The 22,837-nt window shown below is 46.8% G+C and overlaps 1 protein-coding gene across 1 annotated transcript; it reads right to left on the reverse strand.

Annotated features, from left to right (window-relative positions):
- Positions 1 to 4,798: 4,798 nt before the first annotated feature.
- LOC119439987 (uncharacterized) lies at positions 4,799 to 20,832 on the reverse strand. Its single transcript, XM_037704939.2, has 4 exons — positions 20,666 to 20,832; positions 17,320 to 17,459; positions 10,792 to 10,912; positions 4,799 to 6,741 (listed from the first exon to the last, which is right to left on the reverse strand). Exons 1-4 carry the CDS (start codon positions 20,779 to 20,781, stop codon positions 6,507 to 6,509), a joined length of 612 nt encoding a protein of 203 aa, XP_037560867.1. The 5' UTR covers positions 20,782 to 20,832; the 3' UTR covers positions 4,799 to 6,506.
- Positions 20,833 to 22,837: the final 2,005 nt, after the last annotated feature.

Genomic DNA, 22,837 nt, shown 5'->3' on the forward strand with positions numbered 1-22,837 from the left:
AGATGGCGCTAAGCCCCATGAACCGCCGATAAGCCGCCATGTTTTGAACGTATGGGCTTCTATGGAAGCTTCGCTACCAGATGTTTTTACCTTGGCGCACCTGCTCCGTCGCTCGCTCGCACGCGCCCGCTGCGCGCCGGCGCTCGTTACATGCTCTCACGTCAGCGGCGGAGGGACGTGTAAGGTGCGCTTCGTGCGCCGTCCGCTTGGGGGCTACGCGTAGCAGCCCTCCCTCATTCCCTCGCCCGCTCCTCTGCGTGGTGGTTTCCCGCCACTTCCGTTCGCTCGTTCCTTCGAGTTAGGTTTCCTGCCCTGCACCAGAGTACACCAACGCCGAGGTGCGAGTGCCACTAGCAGACACCTAAGTTAAGCATTAGGGTCGTTTCTCATTTTTATCTCTCACCGCACCCTCAGCTAACCAACATGATCGTCCCCCTGCTAATAAGCTAAGATACGCGTTTCCCAAAGCTCGGATGCCGCGAGGAATGAAAGGCAACAGGAATGGCAGCATCAATCCGCACGCTGACGTCCATGGAGGAAAGAAACAAAACAGGAGAGGCCCTGACGTCACGTTTTTGAAACCGGAAGCGCAGCCATCTTGGTGGGCCATCTAGCTCTCTTTGCGCCTGGAATCAGGGGTTCTCCAGCTCGCCGGAGTAGATAGGCCTGAACTTTGAACTTGCATTGTTACGAGTCGCCGGAATTGTGGGCTGCCGACGTGCGTCACAACAAAGCCTACGAAACTTCTGTAGCAGTATTAGTGAAGCAGGCGCGCTCCTGTGTTTTTCCGTGCCACGTTGAAGACGACGACGAAGACCCGCGCCGTGATTGCTTGAGTGTATCTGATGTTGGCTAACACTCACACTCACAGACCCAAAACACAACTTTCAAGCTTACACATCACACTCCAAAGTCAGCTTTTCTCGCGAACGAAATGTGCTACGAGAAAGACACCAGCGGAAAAATATTATCTTACTTTTCAGAGACCGAGAGCACCAGCGAAAGCTTTAGGAGCGCGGTTGCTATGGCAACGTTGACATTTGGGGTAACCGTCCCAGTGCTCCTTCGCGAAAGACAGCACGTGACTTCCGCCACACTTTCTCCAATACGTCCTTGCTGACTGGGGCCCCTCCTGGCTTTCCTTCCTCCATGCTGACGCCTCCCTTATCTTGGTTAGATCAGACGAGTGATCTTGAGAAGCGCGCTTGCGAATTTTCTGTATCGTCATTTGTAGGTCGGACTCGCTCACGCTCAACCTCGGACATTTTACTTCGTCACTTTTGAGCGCCAAACGCTTTCGGAAACTATGGAATGTTATTTCCAACGCGCAGACCTTCCCACGTGGATACAAGCTCTTTAAAACCCCCAGCTATCATACCCGGAGTTACAGAAGCACGTTCCTTTTCCTCAAAGTTGTTTGCAGAAAATCCCCCCCCACACTTTATAACACCACTCAAAAGTGCACTTTTATAAAGAGGCAGTGTTTCTCAAATCAGTCTGAAATAGAATAAAATTGCTTGCTTTCTCCTGTAGTGAGCCCAAGTTGGTTGTCTTCCTCTCGTCATTTCTGCATAAGCGCCGGCTTCGTTCACGAACCACCACGGCACACGTGAGCAGAAGTATTAGTAACTTGGCAAGAAATGCGCTAAGGTTAGTGAGTTTTAGAGCGCAGCTCTTAAGCGCCAGTTCCTGCGTTGAGCATCGGCATCTTTCGGCGTAACCGAGCGAAAAAGCACAGCGAAGGGTGTAAGAGCGAACGCGGAGCGCAGCTAGGGATGAAAGACGGCGATATCGAAGAGAGCGCGAGCGGGAAAGCGGTAGAGGAGGATGCAGTGGAAGCATGAGGAGGAAAGCGGAGGAGGAGAGTATGGCGAAAGGGGGAGGAGGAAAGGGGAGTGCCGCACGATAGGTGCTTCACGGCGGCGACCAGGCATACGGCGAGCGCGTCCACCGATACCATATATTCTAGAATAGTTCATTGTTGGGCTAGTTGGTTTTCCATGTCTGAACACGTAACTTAGCGCAAGAAAAAACAACGGACACAAGAAAGGGAGACAAAGACTCCCTTTCTTGTGTCCGTTGTTTTTTTTTGCGCTAAGTTACTTGTTCAAATACCATATATGTTAACAAAAGCGCTGGCGTGGATTTCGGACTCACTGCGCATGCGCTACTTCGCCTGCGCCGCCGCCGCTAGAGAATGCGCTCCGCGCGTGCCACGCGTTCCAGAGTTCACGGTTTCTTTCTGAACAATGAGCGACGCAACCGGTGGAAATGCTTCGTCTGCCGCTGCTGCTAAACGAGCTGCCTGAGCAGAGGCTCAGCGCCGTAGGCGAGAATACCCTGTCGTTGAGAATCAAATTATTTGCCACAATATATCGCGAATTCAAAACACCTAAACAGCTGCGTTCCAAATTCGCATTAGGGAGTTTCATAGCCGTCAGTGAATTGTTGTTTCTCACCCTAACAACTGTGCCTTTTTGGAGCCTGAGTTGTTGTTGGGGCACCCTAAACTGTAGACCCCTATTTTAAACCTCCCCAATAAGCGTCTTATACCGTTGGTTAGGGCAAATTAGGTGTGTGGAAAATGCTATTTGCAGAATTTAACCAATCGTCTATTATTAGGAAATGTTAATCCGTCGACGAAACGCCGATTGAGCTCCACAAGGATAGCGTGAGTCATCCCGGGCTGTTTTATTTTTGAAAGACGATGGTCTTTCTTGGGCTACCTCAACGCGATAAACTTTGTCCGTCCGTCCGTCCGTCCGTCCGTCAGTCCGTCCGTCCGTCCGTCCGTCCGTCCGTCCGTCCGTCCGTCCGTCTGTCTGTCTGTCTGTCCTGTCTGTCTGTCTGTCTGTCTGTCTGTCTTGTCTGTCTGTCTGTCTGGCTGTCTGTCTGTCTGTCTGTCTGTCTGTCTGTCTTCTGTCTGTCTGTCTGTCTGTCTGTCTGTCTTGTCTGTCTGTCTGTCTGTCTGTCTGTCTGTCTGTCTGTCTGTCTGTCTGTCTGTCTGTCTGTCTGTCTGTCTGTCCTGTCTGTCTGTCTGTCTGTCTGTCTGTCTGTCTGTCTGTCTGTCTGTCTGTCTGTCTGTCTGTCTGTCTGTCTGTCTGTCTGTCACTCAATTCAACCGCCCGGACAAAACAGATTCAACCACACGGCCAAAACCAAACAAGCTAGTAGCACTGGTGGGCGGGGTCATCATACACGTCAACATTATACAGCGCAAAGGAAACCTCAGGCCTATTTGAGGCAAAATATATGTGCCTAACCGTGATCCGCAGTGATCATTTAATTAGGAATATACAATGTATCCTCACTCCTAAGACTGGGAAGGCTTAGGAGTGAGGATCAACGGCGAATATCTCAGCAACCTTCGGTTTGCAGATGACATTGTCCTATTCAGCAACAATGGAGACGAATTACAACAAATGATTGAGGACCTTAATCGAGAAAGTGTAAGAATTGGGTTGAAGATGAATATGCAGAAGACAAAGATAATGTTCAATAGCCTGGCAAGGGAACAAGAATTCAGGATCGCCAGTCAGCCTCTAGAGTCTGTAAAGGAGTACGTTTATCTAGGACAATTACTCACAGGGGACCCTGATCACGAGAAAGAAATTTACAGAAGAATAAAATTGGGTTGGAGTGCATACGGCAGGCATTACCAAATCCTGACTGGGAGCTTACCACTGTCGTTGAAAAGAAAAGTGTACAATCATTGCATTCTACCGGTGCTAACATATGGGGCAGAAACTTGGAGGTGAACGAAGAAGCTCGAGAACAAGTTAAGGACCGCACAAAGAGCGATGGAACGAAAAATCTTAGGACTAACGCTAAGAGACAGGAAGAGAGCGGTGTGGATCAGAGAACAAACGGGGATAGCCGATATTCTAGTTGACATTAAGCGGAAGAAATGGAGCTGGGCAGGCCATGTAATGCGTAGGATGGATATCCGGTGGACCATTAGGGTTACAGAATGGATACCAAGAGAAGGGAAGCGCAGTCGAGGTCGGCAGAAAACCAGATGGGATGATGAAGTTAGGAAATTTGCAGGCGCAAGTTGGAATACGCTAGCGCAAGACAGGGGTAATTGGAGATCGCAGGGAGAGGCCTTCGTCCTGCAGTGGACATGAAAATATAGGCTGATGATGATACAATGTATTGATTTTTTACGTTAGTAAATGAAAAATCAACACGTTAGAAATGGTATCGAAGAGACGCTACGCGTTAAAAACAAGCCGGCTCAAGCCGCGGCTCTGTAGCCGGCTTTACACCAACAGTAATAAAAGTTCCCACAGATGGCGCGAGAGCAGGGCAAACGCGGGAAAATTTAATTGAATTCAGCAAAACCTCCATTGCATCCATCACGGGAAGAGTCAGGGGGGAGGGGAAGAGCGTGAGGGGTGGGAGGGAGGAGAAGAGAGGGTGTTACGTATCAGGGGCGGCAGAAGACTATCGTCTTTCGACGTCATTTGTAGCGAAGCAAGCAGATATACGACCAATTTTTTTTGCTGAGATTTTCTTTTGTTTCGAAATAAAACGAGCGCCAACTCACTATACGATTGGTTATTGACTTTTAAATGGTGAGCATGTATCATTCATGGGATTCTCGTGAGATCGCCGAAGTTGAGCAGCATTGAGCTCAGTCAGTCTTGGGGACGGACGGTCTTGGTGATGTATGCTCTATTATCGTTGAAGTCAGAGTCCTCGGACACCGTACGTATGTCATCGTTTACCTCTGGGTGAATATTTCAATATGCTAGTAGAATGTGACCTACAGTTTTTGCGCGCTTTCTACACATTGCGCATGAATAACACAAAGACATAACTTAAAGCATGAATCTTTTATTTACAACAATGTTGATGACAACAGCATAAATTATGCAGAAAATCAATATCATAGCTATATACAGGCGGTACTGTGATCAGTAAGGAACTCGGTACACCTATTTCACGGAATAAGCGACTTGTCATTGTTAACGTGTAGAATAAGTAATCTCAAGTCACGAAAAGCTTATGCACGGAATTCGTACCCAAGGAATTGTGCACGGTTCGAAAACAGGCATTGCCGTGAGTGCTGCTTGCCATGCGTGGTAAAGAAGCTATGTGGTCGTGAGATGGTCCCATTAGCATCAAGTCATATACTTTGACTAAATGCAGCCGAGCCATTTTACAGCGAATCGATTAGTGCAACTAGATGCGGTGGAAAACCTCCGCCCCAAATCACCCATGAAAATTCTGCCCGCTCGACATGCCGACGGAAATCATTCTGAAAGAGCATTTCGAATTAGGCTAAATGATATTTGTGGGCGTCATAGCAAGTGTTGAGGTAGAGGTGTGGGCATTATTAGAGGTGGATGAGCAATTAGTGGCCGTTGTGGGGAAACTACCAAATATAATGGCATTTTGGGGCTCCACGGTGTGTTCGAGAGCCCGCCGTTTCGAAACCATTGTGTGTATATAAGTGTAAAAGTATAAAAGTACTTTCCAGGAATGAACTTAATTTCGCGAGGAACAAGCTGGGGGACAAACTTCAAATTTGTAGGGGCATAGGGGGACGTAGGATAGTCCCAAACGCTAACACTGCCTTGAGCAGTAAATTGAGTTTTACAGTTCTTGCTGAAAGCTAGCGGCTAAGCTTTTCTCCTTGAAATTTTGCACACGTTTACACAGAGTGTCCCAGCATACGTTTTCCGCATGTCCTGGGTAGGGCGCTTGCATAGCATGCTCAGACGTGTGAGTGTTCGTCCGTGGAGCGTTAGCAGAAAACTGCGCCTACGATGACGTCACAGCTGGTGCGATACGTTGCTAGACGACACACGTGACGTCATCGCTCGGCGAGGTTACCACTCTCCGCCAGGTTACCCTCGCCACAGCACGAGGGGCGGCCGACGTATCCGGCGTTCGAACTTCGTCGGCCACGCCTCGCGCCGGACTATAGAAAGCTGCGCTTTCGCTGGCGTGGCGTCCCCGTGCCGAGCGCACTCGCGCGTCAACGGCACGTCGGACTATAAAGTGGCCTTTGGAAGACTGTGCGCCGACCCCGAGTATCGTCCCGATACTTGGGGTCGGCTAAGCTTGGCTAAGAACCAGCCAAGCCAAACCAAGTTAAGCAAAGGCAAGCAAAGACAATGCTAAGAACCAGCCAATTCAAACCAAGTTAAGCGAAGGAAAGCAAGCACAAAGCTAAGAACCAGCCAAGCCAAACCGAGTTAAGCAAACGAAAGCAAAGTTAAAGCTAGGGAAAGGGGCACCAGCTTCGCTGTCTGCCCAGTCTTCGCACCACTTAGTGGGAAGCTGCCCCTAATTTTTTGTATCTGCTCCGACACGCGTCAATACGTCTCTCACTGTTACCGTGCTAGAATGACAATGTACATGAGTTGAGGGGAACGCACGGACAGCATACGTTCTGAACACATCACAAGTAAAATACGGCTTCGCAAATGTACGCAACTTTTGCACTTGCTATGTCGTACTTGCTCCCAGGCCAGTCCTTGTTCCCGGCATCAACTCTAGTTACGCCTCGTGAAAGCCAAAGCTAGGACGATGGTCAGCATGGCAGCGAAGCTCGAGCCGGCTTGCGTGGCCATGTTGCCTCTTCCTTTGCCGCCGCCGCTGTATCCAGGCACCGCGCGTTCCATGAAACTCTCGATAACTCTTTCAACGGGCTCCACGTCGGCCTGTGCGCACTCCGTGCTGTTTTCCCGGGAGCGGTCGACGCACTTGGGTAATTCCACCTTCAGTATCCTGCAATGACATCAAAGTACGGCATTGTCTCCCTGTTACTGCTGCGAATCGCGTCAATTAGTGCTACTGAAATCGTGAGAAGTTGACGCTGCGTTTGACCTGGTCCATTTTGCGCATGTCGTAAAGGCACATTTAATCATTATCAGAGCTCAACGTCTTGAAGCTTCTCTTTGACCGACGACGGTTACTTGAGTGACAAGGCAGAGAGAAGGGAGGAAGAAAAGGCAGGGCGAGTAACTAGACTTTGTCCAGTCTGCTACCCTACACGTGGGTAGGGGGATGGCGGAGTCGAAGAAAGAGAGAGAAGAAGCTCCAAGCGAACGGAACGAGCGAACGAGCGCACTTTCGCTCGTTCCGTGCGAACGTTCGAGAAGGGTTTTTCCGGCCATATCGAGCCTCGAATCGAGGGGATGGCCTAGCGGTAGAGCATCCGCCTCGTATGCGGGAGGTACGGAGTTCAAATCCCGGTGCCGCCGGGAACCCACCGGTTTTTCTCATGGGTAGAGATGTCCCCTGGCCTGGTGCTCGGCTGTCGTGGAGGTCCACATCTCAAAAGAGGGCCCAATAGAGATTTCAGCTGTTTTCTCTGGGCGCCTCTTGTCCAACCACAGACGGCCTTGTAGACGAGCATCCGCCGCGGCTGTGGGAGGCAAGTGCTGCCGCCGGGTACCTACCAGTAAAATAGGTACAAGCGCGCTCCCGGCCTGGTGCTCGGCCATTATGGGACCTGAACGCTTGGAAGGTGGTGTCTGGGCCGCTCCCATGGCGGTCATTTCCCATGTGGCGCCCCAAGCACCTATTGAGGTGGGGGCACCTTCGGGTTGAGGTCAAACACCCCCTGAGAGGGAATCGAGGGGTCTGATTTTTAATAAACATATCATAAGAAGCCAACAAACACTGACACCAAGGCCAACATATGGAAAAATTACTTGTACTTACTAATTAAATTAGAGAAATTATAAATTAATGAAAATGGATGAAAAAAAACTGTCCGCAGGTGGGGAACGAACCCACGTCTTCGCATTACGCGTGCGACGCTGTCACCATAGAGCTACCGCGGAGCCGTTTTCCCATCAACTTTCTGGGGTATTTATGTTTCACAACTACAACTAACCCTGGGAGTGTTAGCCAGTCCCACCACTCACAAACCATAGGGCGGATGTGGAACATCCTTTCTGCCGCAGGCGTCACGAGCACGTGACCTTTTTGGGTGATGGCAACTGGTCAATAAACCCACATATGCTACCTGAAGGCATCATTGCGGCCGGATTCGAGCCCTCGTTATGTAATGAACGAGAAGAAAGGGAACTGAGGGGCCCGATTTTTAATAAGCATATCATAAGAAGCCAACAAACAATGACACCAAGGCCAACATAGGGGAAAATACTTGTACTTACTAATTAAATTAAAGAAATGATAAATTAATGGAAATGAAAATGGATGAAAAAAAAACTGTCCGCAGGTGGGGAGCGAACCCACGTCTTCGCATTACGCGTGCGACGCTGTCACCATAGAGCTACCGCGGAGCCGTTTTCCCATCAACTTTCTGGGGTATTTATGTTTTACAACTACAACTAACCCTGGGAGTGTTAGCCAGTCCCACCACTCACAAACCATAGGGCGGATGTGGAACATCCTTTCTGCCGCAGGCGTCACGAGCACGTGATCTTTTTGGGTGATGGCAACTGGTCAATAAACCCACATATGCTACCTGAAGTCATCATTGCGGCCGGATTCGAGCCCTCGTTATGTAATGAACGAGAAGAAAGGGAACCGAGGGGCCAGATTTTTAATAAGCATATCATAAGAAGCAAACAAACAATGACACCAAGGCCAACATAGGAGAAAATTACTTGTACTTACTAATTAAATTAAAGAAATGATAAATTAATGGAAATGAAAATGGATGAAAAAAAACTGTCCGCAGGTGGGGAACGAACCCACGTCTTCGCATTACGCGTGCGACGCTGTCACCATAGAGCTACTATAGAGCATAGAGTCACCATAGAGCATATAAATATATATATATATATATATATATATATATATACATTTGTAATGCGAAGACGTGGGTTCGTATCCAACCTGCGGCCAGTTGCTTTTTTCACCTCATTTGGTTTCCATTTACGTATCATTTGTTTATTTCATTTGAACTGCAGATAATTTTCCCTACGCTGTCCTCCGTGCTATTGTTTTTGCCTTCTTCTGATATGACTAATAAATATCGGGCCCGTCAGTTTTCTTCTCTTTGAGGGAAATAAAACACATTTCCAAAGGAAATAAAACGGGTATTTTAGTTTATTATTTTTCCCCTAACAATTTGTTTGGAGCCACATGCCTTTTCCACGAATATGTTCCCTTTGCAACACTTTGGGAACGAACGTCTTCGGGGTATTCCCCTATCTAAGATTGCTAAACACCATGTATCCCACTCACTATAGGGCCAACTGCACTTGGTGCGGTGGCATACCTACCCTAATAGATATAACCTGGGAGTGCACTAAGCACCTTAATACGCCAAATACCACTAACAGAATGGAGCAGTGGGAGGCACAGCTCGCTCGCTCAGACCTTTCATGGCAAAAGTCCTTAATTAGCCAGGTCAGGCAGGTGGAAGAGGCCAGTGGGACCCTGGACTGGGGGACTCCGACCACCGCTCCTCAAAATCTTTTCCAGCCCAATAAGGTTTCTATTTCTGTAGTCTCGTTCACTCCAATGAAGCCCGGGCGCTTCCACTGGCTCCTTGGCTCTCTCAATGGCATAGAGCAGGCGCTCGTAGTGGAGCTCGGACATGCCGAGGGTCACAAAGAACGCGGTCGTTCCTATCTTCTCGATCTTTGCGAAGACGTCCTCTTCCCTCTACGCCAAGTAGTACCCGAGTAGTGCTCCATGCTCGAGCTGCTATGTAAACCTATGAGGAACGCAGTGTCAGCGTTGCATTTCCAGACGAAGCTGCGGTCTTCCAAGAGGTTCTTTGTGAGCGTCAGGAGCTGGTAGGTGAGCACTGGGTGGGAAACTTGCTTTTGAATTGCTGTCCATGCGGAGACATACCCGATCTTCTAAGCGCCATCTGGCTCGGCGCAGGTAGTCCGCGAGAATGAGAGGAGAGAGTCGGGTGAAGGAGCGCGAATGACGACACTGCCGCGACCAGGCCTGCGTAGGAGGCTAGCTAGCTAGCTAGCTAGCTAGCTAGATAGCTAGATAGATAGATAGATAGATAGATAGATAGATAGATAGATAGATAGATAGATAGATAGATAGATAGATAGATAGATAGATAGATAGATAGATAGATAGATAGATAGATAGATAGATAGATAGATAGATAGATAGATAATAGATAGATAGATAGATAGATAGATAGATAGATAATAGATAGATAGATAGATAGATAGATAGATAGATAGATAGATAGATAGATAGATAGATAGATAGATAGATAGATAGATAGATAGATAGATAGATAGATAGATAGATAGATAGATAGATAGATAGATAGATAGATAGCACTACTTCGGCGACAGATCGAAGACTGAAAGGACCAGGACCAGGGAGCCCCGCCCCTTTGGATAACATATTTCCCACCTCTCGTTTTCGTCGCACCAGCAGGCAAAACGGACGCTAGCAAGAAAAACGCAGACTGCTTCGGCGACAGGTCAACACCCGACCTTGACCTCGTTACCTTGACTTCGCTACAGAGCGCGTGTAGGCTCGCAGCTGCCCGTAGATCGCCATCTTATCTATCAGGTAAATTTACTTTCACTGAAACTGTTCGGTTAAAGCCCACTCTTGGAAATTAAATTCCGCGTGCTGCTTTTGTTTCTTTCTTTCTCGGTTCAAACCGAAGAAACCGGACACCACGTTCTATAAACAAAACAGATAAAATACAAAGGCACCAGTTTGAGGGTAGTTATCTAAGGCCGCGGCTTTCCTGCCGCACTGCTGAACAACCAAAGGGTGAGCGCACCATCAGCTCAGTTAATGGTACAAACTGCGAAGCTATTAAAGGCATCAAATTATCCCGAAAGAAATAAGGAAACTGAGTCGTACTCCAAATCCTTTTGAGTCGGCATGGCAGTGAAGAAGTCCAGACGCGTAGCCGTCAGTGCGAGTTGCTCGACACAGCTGAGGAACGTGTGCGGGTTCCAGCACTGGAAGGTAAGCAGCAGTTCTGCGCAAGCGAAAGGGAAAATATTATACTCTGAAAGCATCGATAGACACAGAATAGAACAACTAAAAGCTGTTCGCATAGCATTGCAACTGAAAGAACTTGCCACAAGTGCAGGTATGCATCGTGCACACGGTGACAGTGACGTATGGCATGCGCTCTTGAGCACCAGTGGCCGCTCCAGGTATACACGTGACTTTGAATACCAAGGTGCAAATAGATACCACGTGACTTGGTGATGCCTCTGTGCAACAATTGCGCTTGGTAATTTGCACAGGGTTTCGCGTCCCACGCACGTAGACTATGAGAGTGGCGGCGTGCGTGCGCGCATTTCCGAGGCCATAGCAAACAACACACCGATGCGAGCGAGGACGACGTTGTGTACGCCGCAAATGGTAGTTCTTCAGAAGATGGCTTTGTGAGTTGTCACAGCCTGCTGCTGTGGCAGTGACTGAGTTCACCGTCACAGCTTAAGTACGCGGATAGTTCTTTACAGCGAAGCTGAAGCTGTTATGAGGACATTGACAAACGTTTTAGTGCAGCGACGTACTTGGTATTAAATGTCAATAAAAGAATTCAGCCAACAACGCAACCTGCATCGGAGTCCAAAATTATTGATTTTAAACATAATTATTCAATGGTTATAAAATAAAGGTTATTTATTTATTTATTTATTTATTTATTTATTTATTTATTTATTTATTTATTTATTTATTTATTTATTTGACCATACTGCAGCCCGGCTATTGAAGGAGTGGGTGGTACAAGCATAACATGATGAATGACGCTAATACACATACACCTAATAGAAAAATACGTAAGAAAAGAGCGAGAAAATAATGAACACGGTAACATAAAAGAAGCGTACATATCATAAAAGCACAGTAACAAATCAACCACCATTAAATGAAGGAAAAGAAAAATCATGTAAAGGTCGCGTTTCTCTGGGAGGAGAGTTCTAGGGTTACAATTGTTCGGGGTTTCGAAAGATTAAGCAGATCGATCGCACATTAGCTGAGATCTATGTGAAGCGAAGCTTTCGTGAAGTGGTTAATGAAATACTGCAAAGTTTGTCCCTTTCATTCCTGTGTCTTTGGCGTCAAGGAAACTGGCACCCGCATGCGCTCTCGCGTACCCGCGCTAAGAAATGCGACGAATCTTATGCGAGCTATCCCACGTAACTTGGGCCAAAATGAAATATATATATATGCGAGGGCCTCGTAGGTGGACAGAACCAAGGTAACGTTGTTTGCCGTCTATTGGAGCAAGTCGGGCTATTTCTTCTTTCATCTTGGAACTGTAGCGCGCGCACGAGAAAAGAGGACAAAAAGGCGAAGGTGACAGACAGGCGCTTTTTCTCCTCCTTTCTCGTGTGCGCGCTACAGTTTCAAGATGAATAGCTACCAACTCGTCCAACTTTCAGTACTTTTACAATTTATTTCTTTTTTGTTTGCCTAATTATGATGAATTAAGTTTTCAACTACTACAATTAGCGAAAAATTGGCATTCAGAAAACTGTAGGGTAGGCCATCGCAGAAAATTACCGATACATCTTTCTGTTGCTCTATACGTGCTGCAGAAAGTTTTTTTTTTTTTCCAAGCCTGAAAGAACCTAGCGAAAGCGCGTGAAAAGTGCCGCGTGACCAGCCGCGCGATACATATTTTTTTGCGTACTATATCCACGACGGAAACCATGGGGAGCATGGCAGAGAATACTATGAAACTCCAGAAGTTCTATAGTATGCTTGCAGATAATCTGCTCTAATAGCTTACGTGAGTACTATGTGAGAGAAATAGGTCTATAGTTTGATAAAGATTGCCTACTCCAAGATTTACGTAAGGTGAGTACTCTGGCTACTTTCCACTACGAAAGGTCTCTGGCTGTTAATAATTACTTTTGAAAAGAATACATTATACATACATAATACATACAAAATGCATTGCGTATACTTCACTCGAATAGGCAACAGCTTCTTCGGATGGTTTTTATTTTAGCTAGTAATTCATAACTGCTGTTTCTCGCGCCGCGTTTTACCGTCTCCACATTGTAGGTCATCTACGAATTGCCCCAGTTGCGGCAGTGAAAGCTGTCCCCACGATCCAGCAACGCAGGGCGTCGTTGATGAATCATCACTAAGAACAGCCGGCAAACAGACCCGTAAGGTGAAGGAAGTGAGAGCTCACTTCGCTCTCTTAGACGTATATCAGTCGATCAGATTGGCACACATGGGCGAAGGTTTTCTTTCGGGGCGATTCAGGTAAGCAATAATGCCCAAGTAAATTCCTCAACAATTTCAGCCAAAAACGCCATTTCGCTGTTAATATCGAGAAGAACGAAACAGTGGCTCACGTAAAACATATTTTTTAAATTGTTACAATCGGTGACAACCTAAGAATTCAGTACAAGCTCCACCCACAAAATCACAGTGCAACTGTCCTTCGTGTGTCTGCGCTCCAAATGGCGCTATTTGGTCAAAACAGGCCCTTGCGCCATAAAACACAACACATCATCATCTGCGCTCCAAAGCATAGTTCCTAAAGGACGCCGATATTGAAAGATGTTCGCTTTCGCCGTGAAGTCAACGGAATGAAGGAACGTAACTGGGTGGCACATCTGTACGAGTTATCTTTGCATTGAACAGCGGTGCGCGTATTCGCCACCACATTAATTGGGTCAGACTACGGGCTGACGTCAAAGATGAACTGATCTCTTGACTATGAAGCCTCGCGTGCGGGGACTGCATAGTGAGCCATATACTTAGTACCCTCGTACACTTTCCCAAATACGCCTGGAGCCATCATTTGAATATATCATTTTCTCTTCTCAGGTTCTCTCTTACAGTAAAGAAGTGTGAAGCTGCGATGACTTTTGTTTGGACTAGCTACTTATACTCACAGCAAGTGCACTAATTCTCATCATCATCATCATCTGTTATCTACGCTGCACGAAGAAGGCCTCTCCCAGCAATCTCCAATCAGCTTTGTCTTAACTCAGCCCAATGCCCCCTTTGCCTGCAAGTTTCTTAATGTTATCCCACCGTCTCGTTCGTCGTCATCCGCGCAGCAAGATAGGATGCTTTCAAATGCCTCTGCAAGCAGTCGTCACTATTCATAAGCGGGTAAGCTCGCTGACAAAATGACAAATCCTGATATCCTGACAAATCCCTCAATAGTGGGCGAGAACATACGACAGAACTGTGGCCTGATCCTGTATGCTATAGACTTTCAGTGGTTGAATTTAACGAAGCCGAAGTGGAGAAAATGAAAGCACCGTTGTGAGTTGGTAAGTCTTCGTGTCAAACGAAACTGTTTCCAGGATAGGTAACCTATTGAGTTTGTATAGAGAGAGCCGAAGGCCTGGCACAACTCAAAGTAAGGTGAGGAGATTGAAATGCTTGTTTTTATGGTTTATACTCTGAGAAACCGTGCGTGATGTTCTACTGCTCCCTTTTTCACATTTTTTGACAGGATATTTGCGCAGGGTGTTGTCTTCAGGAGACAAATACCGTTCCACGTTCTTTTTTTCCTCTCATGTGGTTCACCCGCATGTTTACGAAATCAAGATTACTAATATTTCAGTTGCACCTAGGCTAGACGCCGGGCCAAGATGACGTTATCTGTTATGAGACAGATAGCATCACGCTTACGTCCGCCTACTGTTCTCAGAGTTCCAGCAAGCGTCTCAGAAATCAAAGGACCCGTGAGGGCGTTCTGGGTGATAAAAGGACGCTGGCGACCGAAATCGCTTGTTTGGCACATACTCCAGTTAGCGGGCGCAATAGAACCGCTCACGAGATTACAGGTGCTTCATAAATGTCAAGGAGAAGCTGTAGATTACGGGTGCGTTCATTTCATGTGCTGTGACGCACTCACGTATATGCAAGCCAGTATTGAATAAAACAGCTGGGAGCGTAACCTCCTAGATTACAGAGCAGAGGCGGATTCGCCACTGAAATCACTGCACTATCGCGCTCAATATGAACTGCGATACGCGAACCGTGGTTGCAGCGACGGTTTCGAGAAAAAAGTGAGGAGTGCGTCGCCATTTGAGCAATGCGCATACCCCGTGCTTTCCGTCGTGTGCAATATTCGCGCTCTCGCGTATTCACGTTCTCTCCACTTTTCCCCGTCTAACCTCCACAAGCCAAATTCTTTCCCTGCGTTCTCCCATACCAGAGACGGAGGATCGTGTGACGGATACGTCACGGGCCTGGCCTTCTTTTTTTTCTCTTTCGCTTTTGCGTTCTTGCTGCGTATCATACTTCCGGTGACGGTCTCGCGCGCGAGCTGTTGCATTTGTCTCGTTTCGCGCAGCGCACGATTTTGCGCGTGCTGCACGAGAGCACCTGATTAGCGGTATAGGTCAATGCCATAGCCACGAGCACTGACTCAGACGCAAGCGGATCGCACGTTGGAACCCGGAAGAAAATGGCAGGTAGTTTCGTTTTCTGCGCGTGCGGCTGCACGACGTGAGAAAAAGCCGACGAAGCGAAAGTGCACCCCTTTTCATACGGCACGTAGTAAAACAAAGACTCGCATACATACTGTTTGTAGTTTTTTTTTATATAAACTTTAAACCGTCTATTGAAGCAACAGGTCAAACAAATAACAGATGTTGCCTCTAATAATTCTCGAAGTCACGTGCCACTCTGAGTGAGGTCACAGCACTCCAATTTACGTAGGCGCACTTGTGCGATCGACGACGAGTCTCCGGCTGGAAGCGCGGCGCCCGCGAAAAGGGCGCACGGTGTTTGGTTTGAAATTTCAACTTTTTTTTCACGGCTCGAAGCCTTGTAATGCTTTGCAGACACGATCCTTATCGCGCATTGTACGCACTTCGCTTGTCAGCTCAAAATCGCCAGACCTGGTCAGGGGCTCGTTTAGAGCATGCAACATCTTCCCCAGTATTCTATTATGGCATAATAGTGCTATAATAGAAGCAGTGCTCAGCTCTTCGTGTTTTCCACACCATGTAGAGGTTTAGCCGACTTTCGCACTGTAAGAGCGCTTTGAATATTGTCGACGACAGTGACGTTCTTACGAGGAAAATTCGCCCTTTCTTTGGCAACCATAGCTTCGGTCGTTTGCTGCCTTCGTTGAAGAAATGACAGTCCTGGTCTCAGTGGACTCGAACTAAGGCTTTAGGATGGCAAGGAAAAGTGACAACAAAGTTTTATTGAAGAATGATTGCGACGCACAGCAAAGCGATTTATCGTTTTTTTCACGAAGAGAGCCGGACTTCCAGGTTGCATCTTCGGTGATCGAGAAATGAAACGCTGTCATGTCAGGGCGTAGTTCTCGCTAAGACATTCTTTTTTTTGCGATACCTTTTGTCAATTTGAGGTAAACGATCCAAGGCTGAATGTGTGGTTCACGCAGTTTTCTCTCTCTTCCGAAACTTGGTAGGCTTCGCAGCATACGTATCTACGTAAAAAAATGCAAAGCCCTTCCACCATGTGAAGATGGAAGACCAGCGAAGCTGCTGGTTTTGTTTAATTATACGTATTTTTGTTATTATTTGGTGGTTGTGTTAAATGGTTGAAAAGACACGATACATAACTTGGTTGCGTCGCCGCGCGCCGTAGGCTGTATGTGCGAGTGAAAGCGAGTTTAAGCGACTAGATCCACACCGTTTTGCACTATCGGTCGTAGGACGTTGGGCCGCTGCGCGTTCGGCTTCTCGTCGCTTTCGCATCCATTCGCGCTGTTGAGCGCGCCGACGCTCCTTGAAGGCGCGCTCTTCCTCTTCGGAGCGAGGAACACGGGTGCTACCCATACCGAGTGCAAGGGGCAACTGATGGCGTCGCTAGGGAAATGGCTATGTCAAGAGAGAATGAGACACAGCTATTGGTTGGTAGATTATTACGTTTTATCACTGACGTTTCGACACGCGTCGTCGCAGACTAGCGTTTGGGCAACAGCGTTCATCACGGCGGCGCATTGTTTCTGTCTCTTTGGGTCCCACGTGTGACAAGGGTAGTTCAAGGGCGCCTTACAGGTCCCCGAGGCCGCAGGGGTATGTCCGATTGAGCTTGGACCCTTTCTGCACTATTTCACTAGGATCGGCCCACTTGCTTTTTGTCAACATCTCAGACACAGGGCGAGATACGGGGCAAAACCCGGCACCTTCAGTATATCGTCATCTAGCTTTGTTTCCTTCGTTCTCAATTGAAATTGAGAACTCCGGCTAAAAAGCTAAAAAACACCAAACTTCCAAACATTAATACGCGGTACAGGTGTTATGCTCTGTTAATTTCCCTTCACATTTAAATGTATGCTGATGCCACATTGCGGTGCATTTAGTGACATTACAGTCAGATGAAAACACACGGTGCATTGATGCCGAGTGCGGAGGAAAAAAATGAAAAAATAAGGAGACCGTAGGTGTCAGAGGGAGCGTTAGTACTTACTCTTGAGAAAGGATCCCTGGTTCTGACAGAGGGTGTCGAATGCTGCTACCCAAGAGCTCTCTTGAAGAACCAGTGCCATCTTCTTGTCCTTTGGACAGTCTGGACGTGCATGGAAGTCGGTGCAAGGCTCTTTCTTCCCACTGAAAGCATTGATGGGTATCAGGATAACAGCCTTTATTAGTTACGCTGCTCGCAGCATGCGGCAAGTGCGTTACCCCTCGTGATTTTCTGGCGATCCCTTTTAAAGTGTTCACAGCAACTGAAGATCTGTCGTGGCACAGTGACCGCTGTTCCACCTGAAAGAGTGTTCTCTTTCGCTTCGTAATCCTAAATGTGCGGGGCGGGCCGCTCTAGATGTTCGACCAAGAGGCAGAGAAAGCGTGCTTACGAAGGAAGGGATGTTAATGAGAAGTGGTTCTGCTCCTTTTCTAACCTGCTAACCTGCACGAAAAGAAAAGGTACGAGGATAGGAAGAGAAGTACAGAAGAAGTAAACTGCGTATAGAATCCATCAGTTGCAAGGGTAACAGACAGCATTCTCAAAGTGGTATAGGTAGGGCCCTGGACTTCAGCAACTTCACCAGTTCAGACATAGCCTTGTGCGCAGAGTTCCTTTCGCAGTACTGACCTGAACTGCCTGTACCGATGGTGGACGATTGTCCTTTCTATCAACCGCTGATCACATCACTTGCCTCTCTAACAGACACAAAAGAAGTCGTTGTCCAAGGACCGGTAATGTTGCGAGCAAAATTTATAAACTGTGACCTTTGCTTAAGAACCGTGTCATACGTAACACCCTTGCGTTGCTTGTCGAGCCCGTGGGCCAAAGTCGGTTCTACGCGTAGCAGGTCAAGGGAAACGGCCACGCGCGAAATGGCCTCTGAGGTGCGCGCGCCGTCACACTCTCGAAGGCAAAGCCTAACGCGTGACTCTTTGTCGGCCGCATCGTGGCCAGCACAAGAAAACTGCCATATAGCCCCTAAATATTCGACAGGCGATGCCGAGGTCGAAAATCTGTGCATTTACTTTTGACTGTTACTGAATTAACTGCACTGTTGTTTTCTTATAGCGTACCTCAAGGAATAGGAGTCATTCTTTCGGGCGACAATACATCCTCACAGCCTATCTAACGTGAGCCTATCTGCCCGCAGCCACCTGGCGTAAAAAGTGAGTGTTACAGTTCGTCCATATGGCCGGAGGAGGATGAAACAACTTTATGCTGTCAATTTGGCTTACTGAGGGGTGGCTACCAGGTGATGCCTTACAGCCACCACCTCGGCTCTTTTGATGGCCCGAAGTTGAACCTCCAGGTTTGGGTTCGTGAGTATCGCTTCCCACGCTTCAGGCGAGGGAGCGGCCAGGAGGTCTGGTGGGGGGGATCTAATAATCGTAGTTAACACATCTCAACTTCAGCTACTTGGTAAGGTACAAAATCCTCGCGGATGCAAAGTAAAATAATCGTTTCTTCACTCTTCATACATGCAGGTATGCTACAATGTTCAATTAACTGTCGATTTTATGCTGTATCTCCAAGCGTTGTCCCTTTTGTATATATATTTTTTCGTTGTTGCTGAGAGCTTGCATAAGTGCTGTGGATATGTTTTTTACTGTAGGTGTGTGTGATGTGTATATACTATGATGTCGAATGAGGTACATCCTTTGGTTATCCAACGACTATTTTTGGCATTATGATGGTAAAATACGAGGCTGCGCACTCATAAAAGGCAAAATAGGTCTGCGGAAGCGCGCAAGGTGGTATCTGATGTTCTCTGCGATTTCCTGCTCAAGACGGGGTGAGGCACACGATCGAGGTGAGGCCCACGTCGATCGTATTTCGGTGTTTAGCCTCACACTTTCCATCAACCTCTACTAAAGGAAATAAATGTTATTGCCACCACCGCCATCATCATCACCATTATTATTGTTATTATTATTATACCCAGCTGGCAACGTCAATGACGTATGTTTATGTTGAAAAAGTCTTGGATGGTTACCAAATTTCACGGATTATTTGTGTTATTGATTCAAAACGCATCTCTCTATAGAAGTTATGTTATAGTCGAAGGTTCAATGGCATGCCGTCTGGCCAGATAAGTTTTTAAGAAAACAAGCAGGTCATTGACCAAAGTCAAAACAAGATGAGATTTCGGGATTTGTACGGATCCCTCATTCACAGTCCCTATTGTTCGGCGGAATACCGTCTGGTCAGGTAAGTTCACTAGAACACACAAGCAGGTCACTGACCATGATATGTTGATGAACCTGAATACCCGACTTCTTTCTGTAGTATGTTCGAACAGCCAAAACAGCGCACTTAACGGCAAGAAACAAAGCCTGTGACAACACGCGTGGATACGGTTTCGGCAGAAATGGACTCTGTGCGAATCAACGAAACCAATTTACAATATGCAATATGCTAAACTGAAGCAGAAATTTTTGTTGGGCTAGTTTTTGCATGTTACTGAAGTATATGCATGTTACAAGCGCTCGTCCGTGTCTCTACTTGTGTCGTCTGTTTGGCACTTTAATACTTGAGTAACATGCTAAACTGAGTTTTACACAGGAATTTAATCAGCACTGATTAAAAAAGAAGTGGTGGGGGGATGAATTCACTGAATCCTTTCAGTCCGTGGACTCATTTACTGCGGCAGCAGATAGAACTGAAATCCCCAAATACCGTATAATTTTCCGCCAAATCTTGTTTAGTGGCAAATCATCATTTTGTTGCGATAGCCTCACACGTGGTTGAAATCGCAGTTTCCCACAGCAATTTGTGACTGGGATCTCTGAAGCCCTGAAGCCACTGTCGATGGCAGTAGCAAGCATGGTGCTTCAGACAGCTTGGGAAGGAATGTTAATTAGAATATGGATTTTTCGGGAAACTTGTTAAGAGAACTAAGAAAGTATTATTTCGAGCTAATACTTTCTGCTTGCTGCATTGTTTGGGGTCTGTATGCTTAGGTAATTTTGTTCATACGTATGTAATTAGTTTTCGCATTGTAGACTGTGCTTATCGTCAATTCTTCTTTCTTGCAATTATTCTACTAATTTTGTCGCTTGAAGAGCTTCATTCTGAAGTCTGTAACCTACTCGTATTTCTTCTTCTTTGTTGGTCATCGTGTAGCATATGTGTTTTCTTCTATCTCGTGGCATTTAATTGCATTTTCTGTATTTGTTCTGGTATTGATAGTTTCTCAACTATATTTGTGTGTAAATGATGTCCTTATTAGCCTTTGGCTACGAGACCATACACATTGTCCGTAGCTTGCCGGTATGATCAATAAATATTAATTATTAAACTCTAAATTTTCCTCGTTTAGTAACCCCTTTTCTAAAGGCAGACTTACGTGCACATGGCCTTGTAAAGGTTGTTGAAATCTGTTAGCGCCTTTGCTTCTTCAATGACTGCAACCCTTTTTTCCAGACATTCCATGATGGCGTCCTCTTGGCATGCGTCTGGCATTGCTGCACCATCTACGAAATAGATAGTTAAACGAGAACAGGATTGTTAATAGAGAACAGTGCAGTATTTATTAACTCGAAACATTATACACGAAGCTTCCACGAAAGTCACGCATAGTCCTTTTTATTTTTTCGGTTAACCTTCAACCAATAATTTTCCATTTACAAATGTGGCAAAATAATGCAACAACCTTAAACTAAACCTATTAATGTTTGGAATACTGAAAAATCAAGAGCATACATGGAGTAGTTAATAATGAAATTTAAAATAGAACTTAGTGATTGGGTTTTGAGAGAAGTGTGAAGTGATAAGCTAACTTAGGAGCTTGAAAATAGCCAATCTGTATTATCTGTGTTGTAAGGGTTCACTTATGTGAGTCATGTGACCATACGATAATTTGGGGGCCCAGCCACCTCTGGGACCGAAGGCCACATCAGATGCAAGTCCGAAGCTCCGGCCCCTTGACGCGATAGAGGCGCAACTACCGCGCAAGCTGGCGCGTATATGCACGTGCTCATTAGTGCAATGATTGGACACCGGAAGCCCTTCGCCTCCCCCTCATCAGCTCAATAGAATAAAAAGCATATCTAGCATACCTGAAGTAACTCAAACAGGCTAGGTGACTATTTGTCACCGCCAATTTCAAAGGTGGATGCCAATTAATCATCATAATCAGCTGCTCCTGCTCTCATATTGCAAATATGTCTCGACCAGAGATGGTGAACGCTGTTTCTACGGCATGCGCCAGAAGAGCGAGTGATAGGCAGCGCTACACAAATTTAACGGAAGAAGAGTTGCAAGAACGTTTAGCTCGCTAACGCGCCAATAATGGAAGCCGTATGGAAGCCAGGAAGGACAAGAAGCGTGAATTGTATTGTGGTGCGAGCAGTACACAGTGGCTTAATGTCGGTGATGCCATCTGACCATTCAATGTACCGCCTAGTCGTTTAAATAACAAGCCACTATACCGTGCTTCGCGCCAGAATAACTCCCCTTAAGAAAGTTTCAGTCGTACTTTTTTTTCAGTATTTAGTGCTTAGGTGGTCATTATTCCTGACACTTCACGTAACAGCCTCGGCGTGTCCATAGATACACGCCCGTATATTATGTACGTGTTGAAAACATATTAGCAGGTGCGCGTTACTTCTGATGAAGAGCTTTCAACGCCACTCTAAGCACGATCGACACTGAGCACAACGGGATCCATATTCCACGCATATTCCACGGTTCAGTGCGTTTTTGTGCTGATTTTACCGTGCCCTGGACAAAATCACGCGCAAGGATGTTTACGCTTTGCCACAGATCGACAACGCACTAGATTCTTTACAGGGTGCCGAATATTTTCTAGTCTTGATCTTAGATCCAGCTACTGGCAAACACCGGTGGCAGAGTCCGACAAGGAGAAAACAGCTTTTGGTACCCCAGATGGGCTATACGAGTTTAATGTGATGCCCTTTGGGCCCTGCAATGCGCCTGCCACCTTCGAACGCATGATAGATAATGTCCTGCGCGGTTTAAAATGGAAGACCTGTTTTTGCTATCTCGACGACATCGTAGTGTTTTCAACCACATTCCAAAACCCCCTGCAGCATCTTGAGCAAGTGCTAACCTGCCTCGTAAATGCTGGCCAACAGCTCTACACGAAAAAATGTACTTTCGCAGGCAAGACTATCAAAGTTCGGGGGCACTTAGTCAGCAAAGAAGGCATTCGACTGGACCGTGAGAAACATTCCGCCGTCCTTGAGTTTCGTCGTATTCTGCGCCAAAAAGATCTGCTTAGTTTTCTCGGACTGGCTTCGTGCTTCCGGCGCTTCATACGCAACCTCGCTGCGCTTGCGTCTCCGCTCCATCAACTCCTCTCAAATAACGCGCCCTTCGTTAGGTCTGTCGAATGTGAAAGTGCCTTTTTGACGCTCAAGCAGGCCCTGACGTCCGACCCGGTACATTGCCACTGTGACCAAAGTGCAGCTACTGTCATTCACACTGACGCCAGCAGTCATGGTCGCCAGCAGTCATGGTGCTATTCTCCTACAACGTAACACCACCATGAGTGAAC

Source organism: Dermacentor silvarum, chromosome 2 (genome assembly GCF_013339745.2).
Source record: "Dermacentor silvarum isolate Dsil-2018 chromosome 2, BIME_Dsil_1.4, whole genome shotgun sequence".
Lineage (NCBI taxonomy): Eukaryota > Metazoa > Arthropoda > Arachnida > Ixodida > Ixodidae > Dermacentor > Dermacentor silvarum.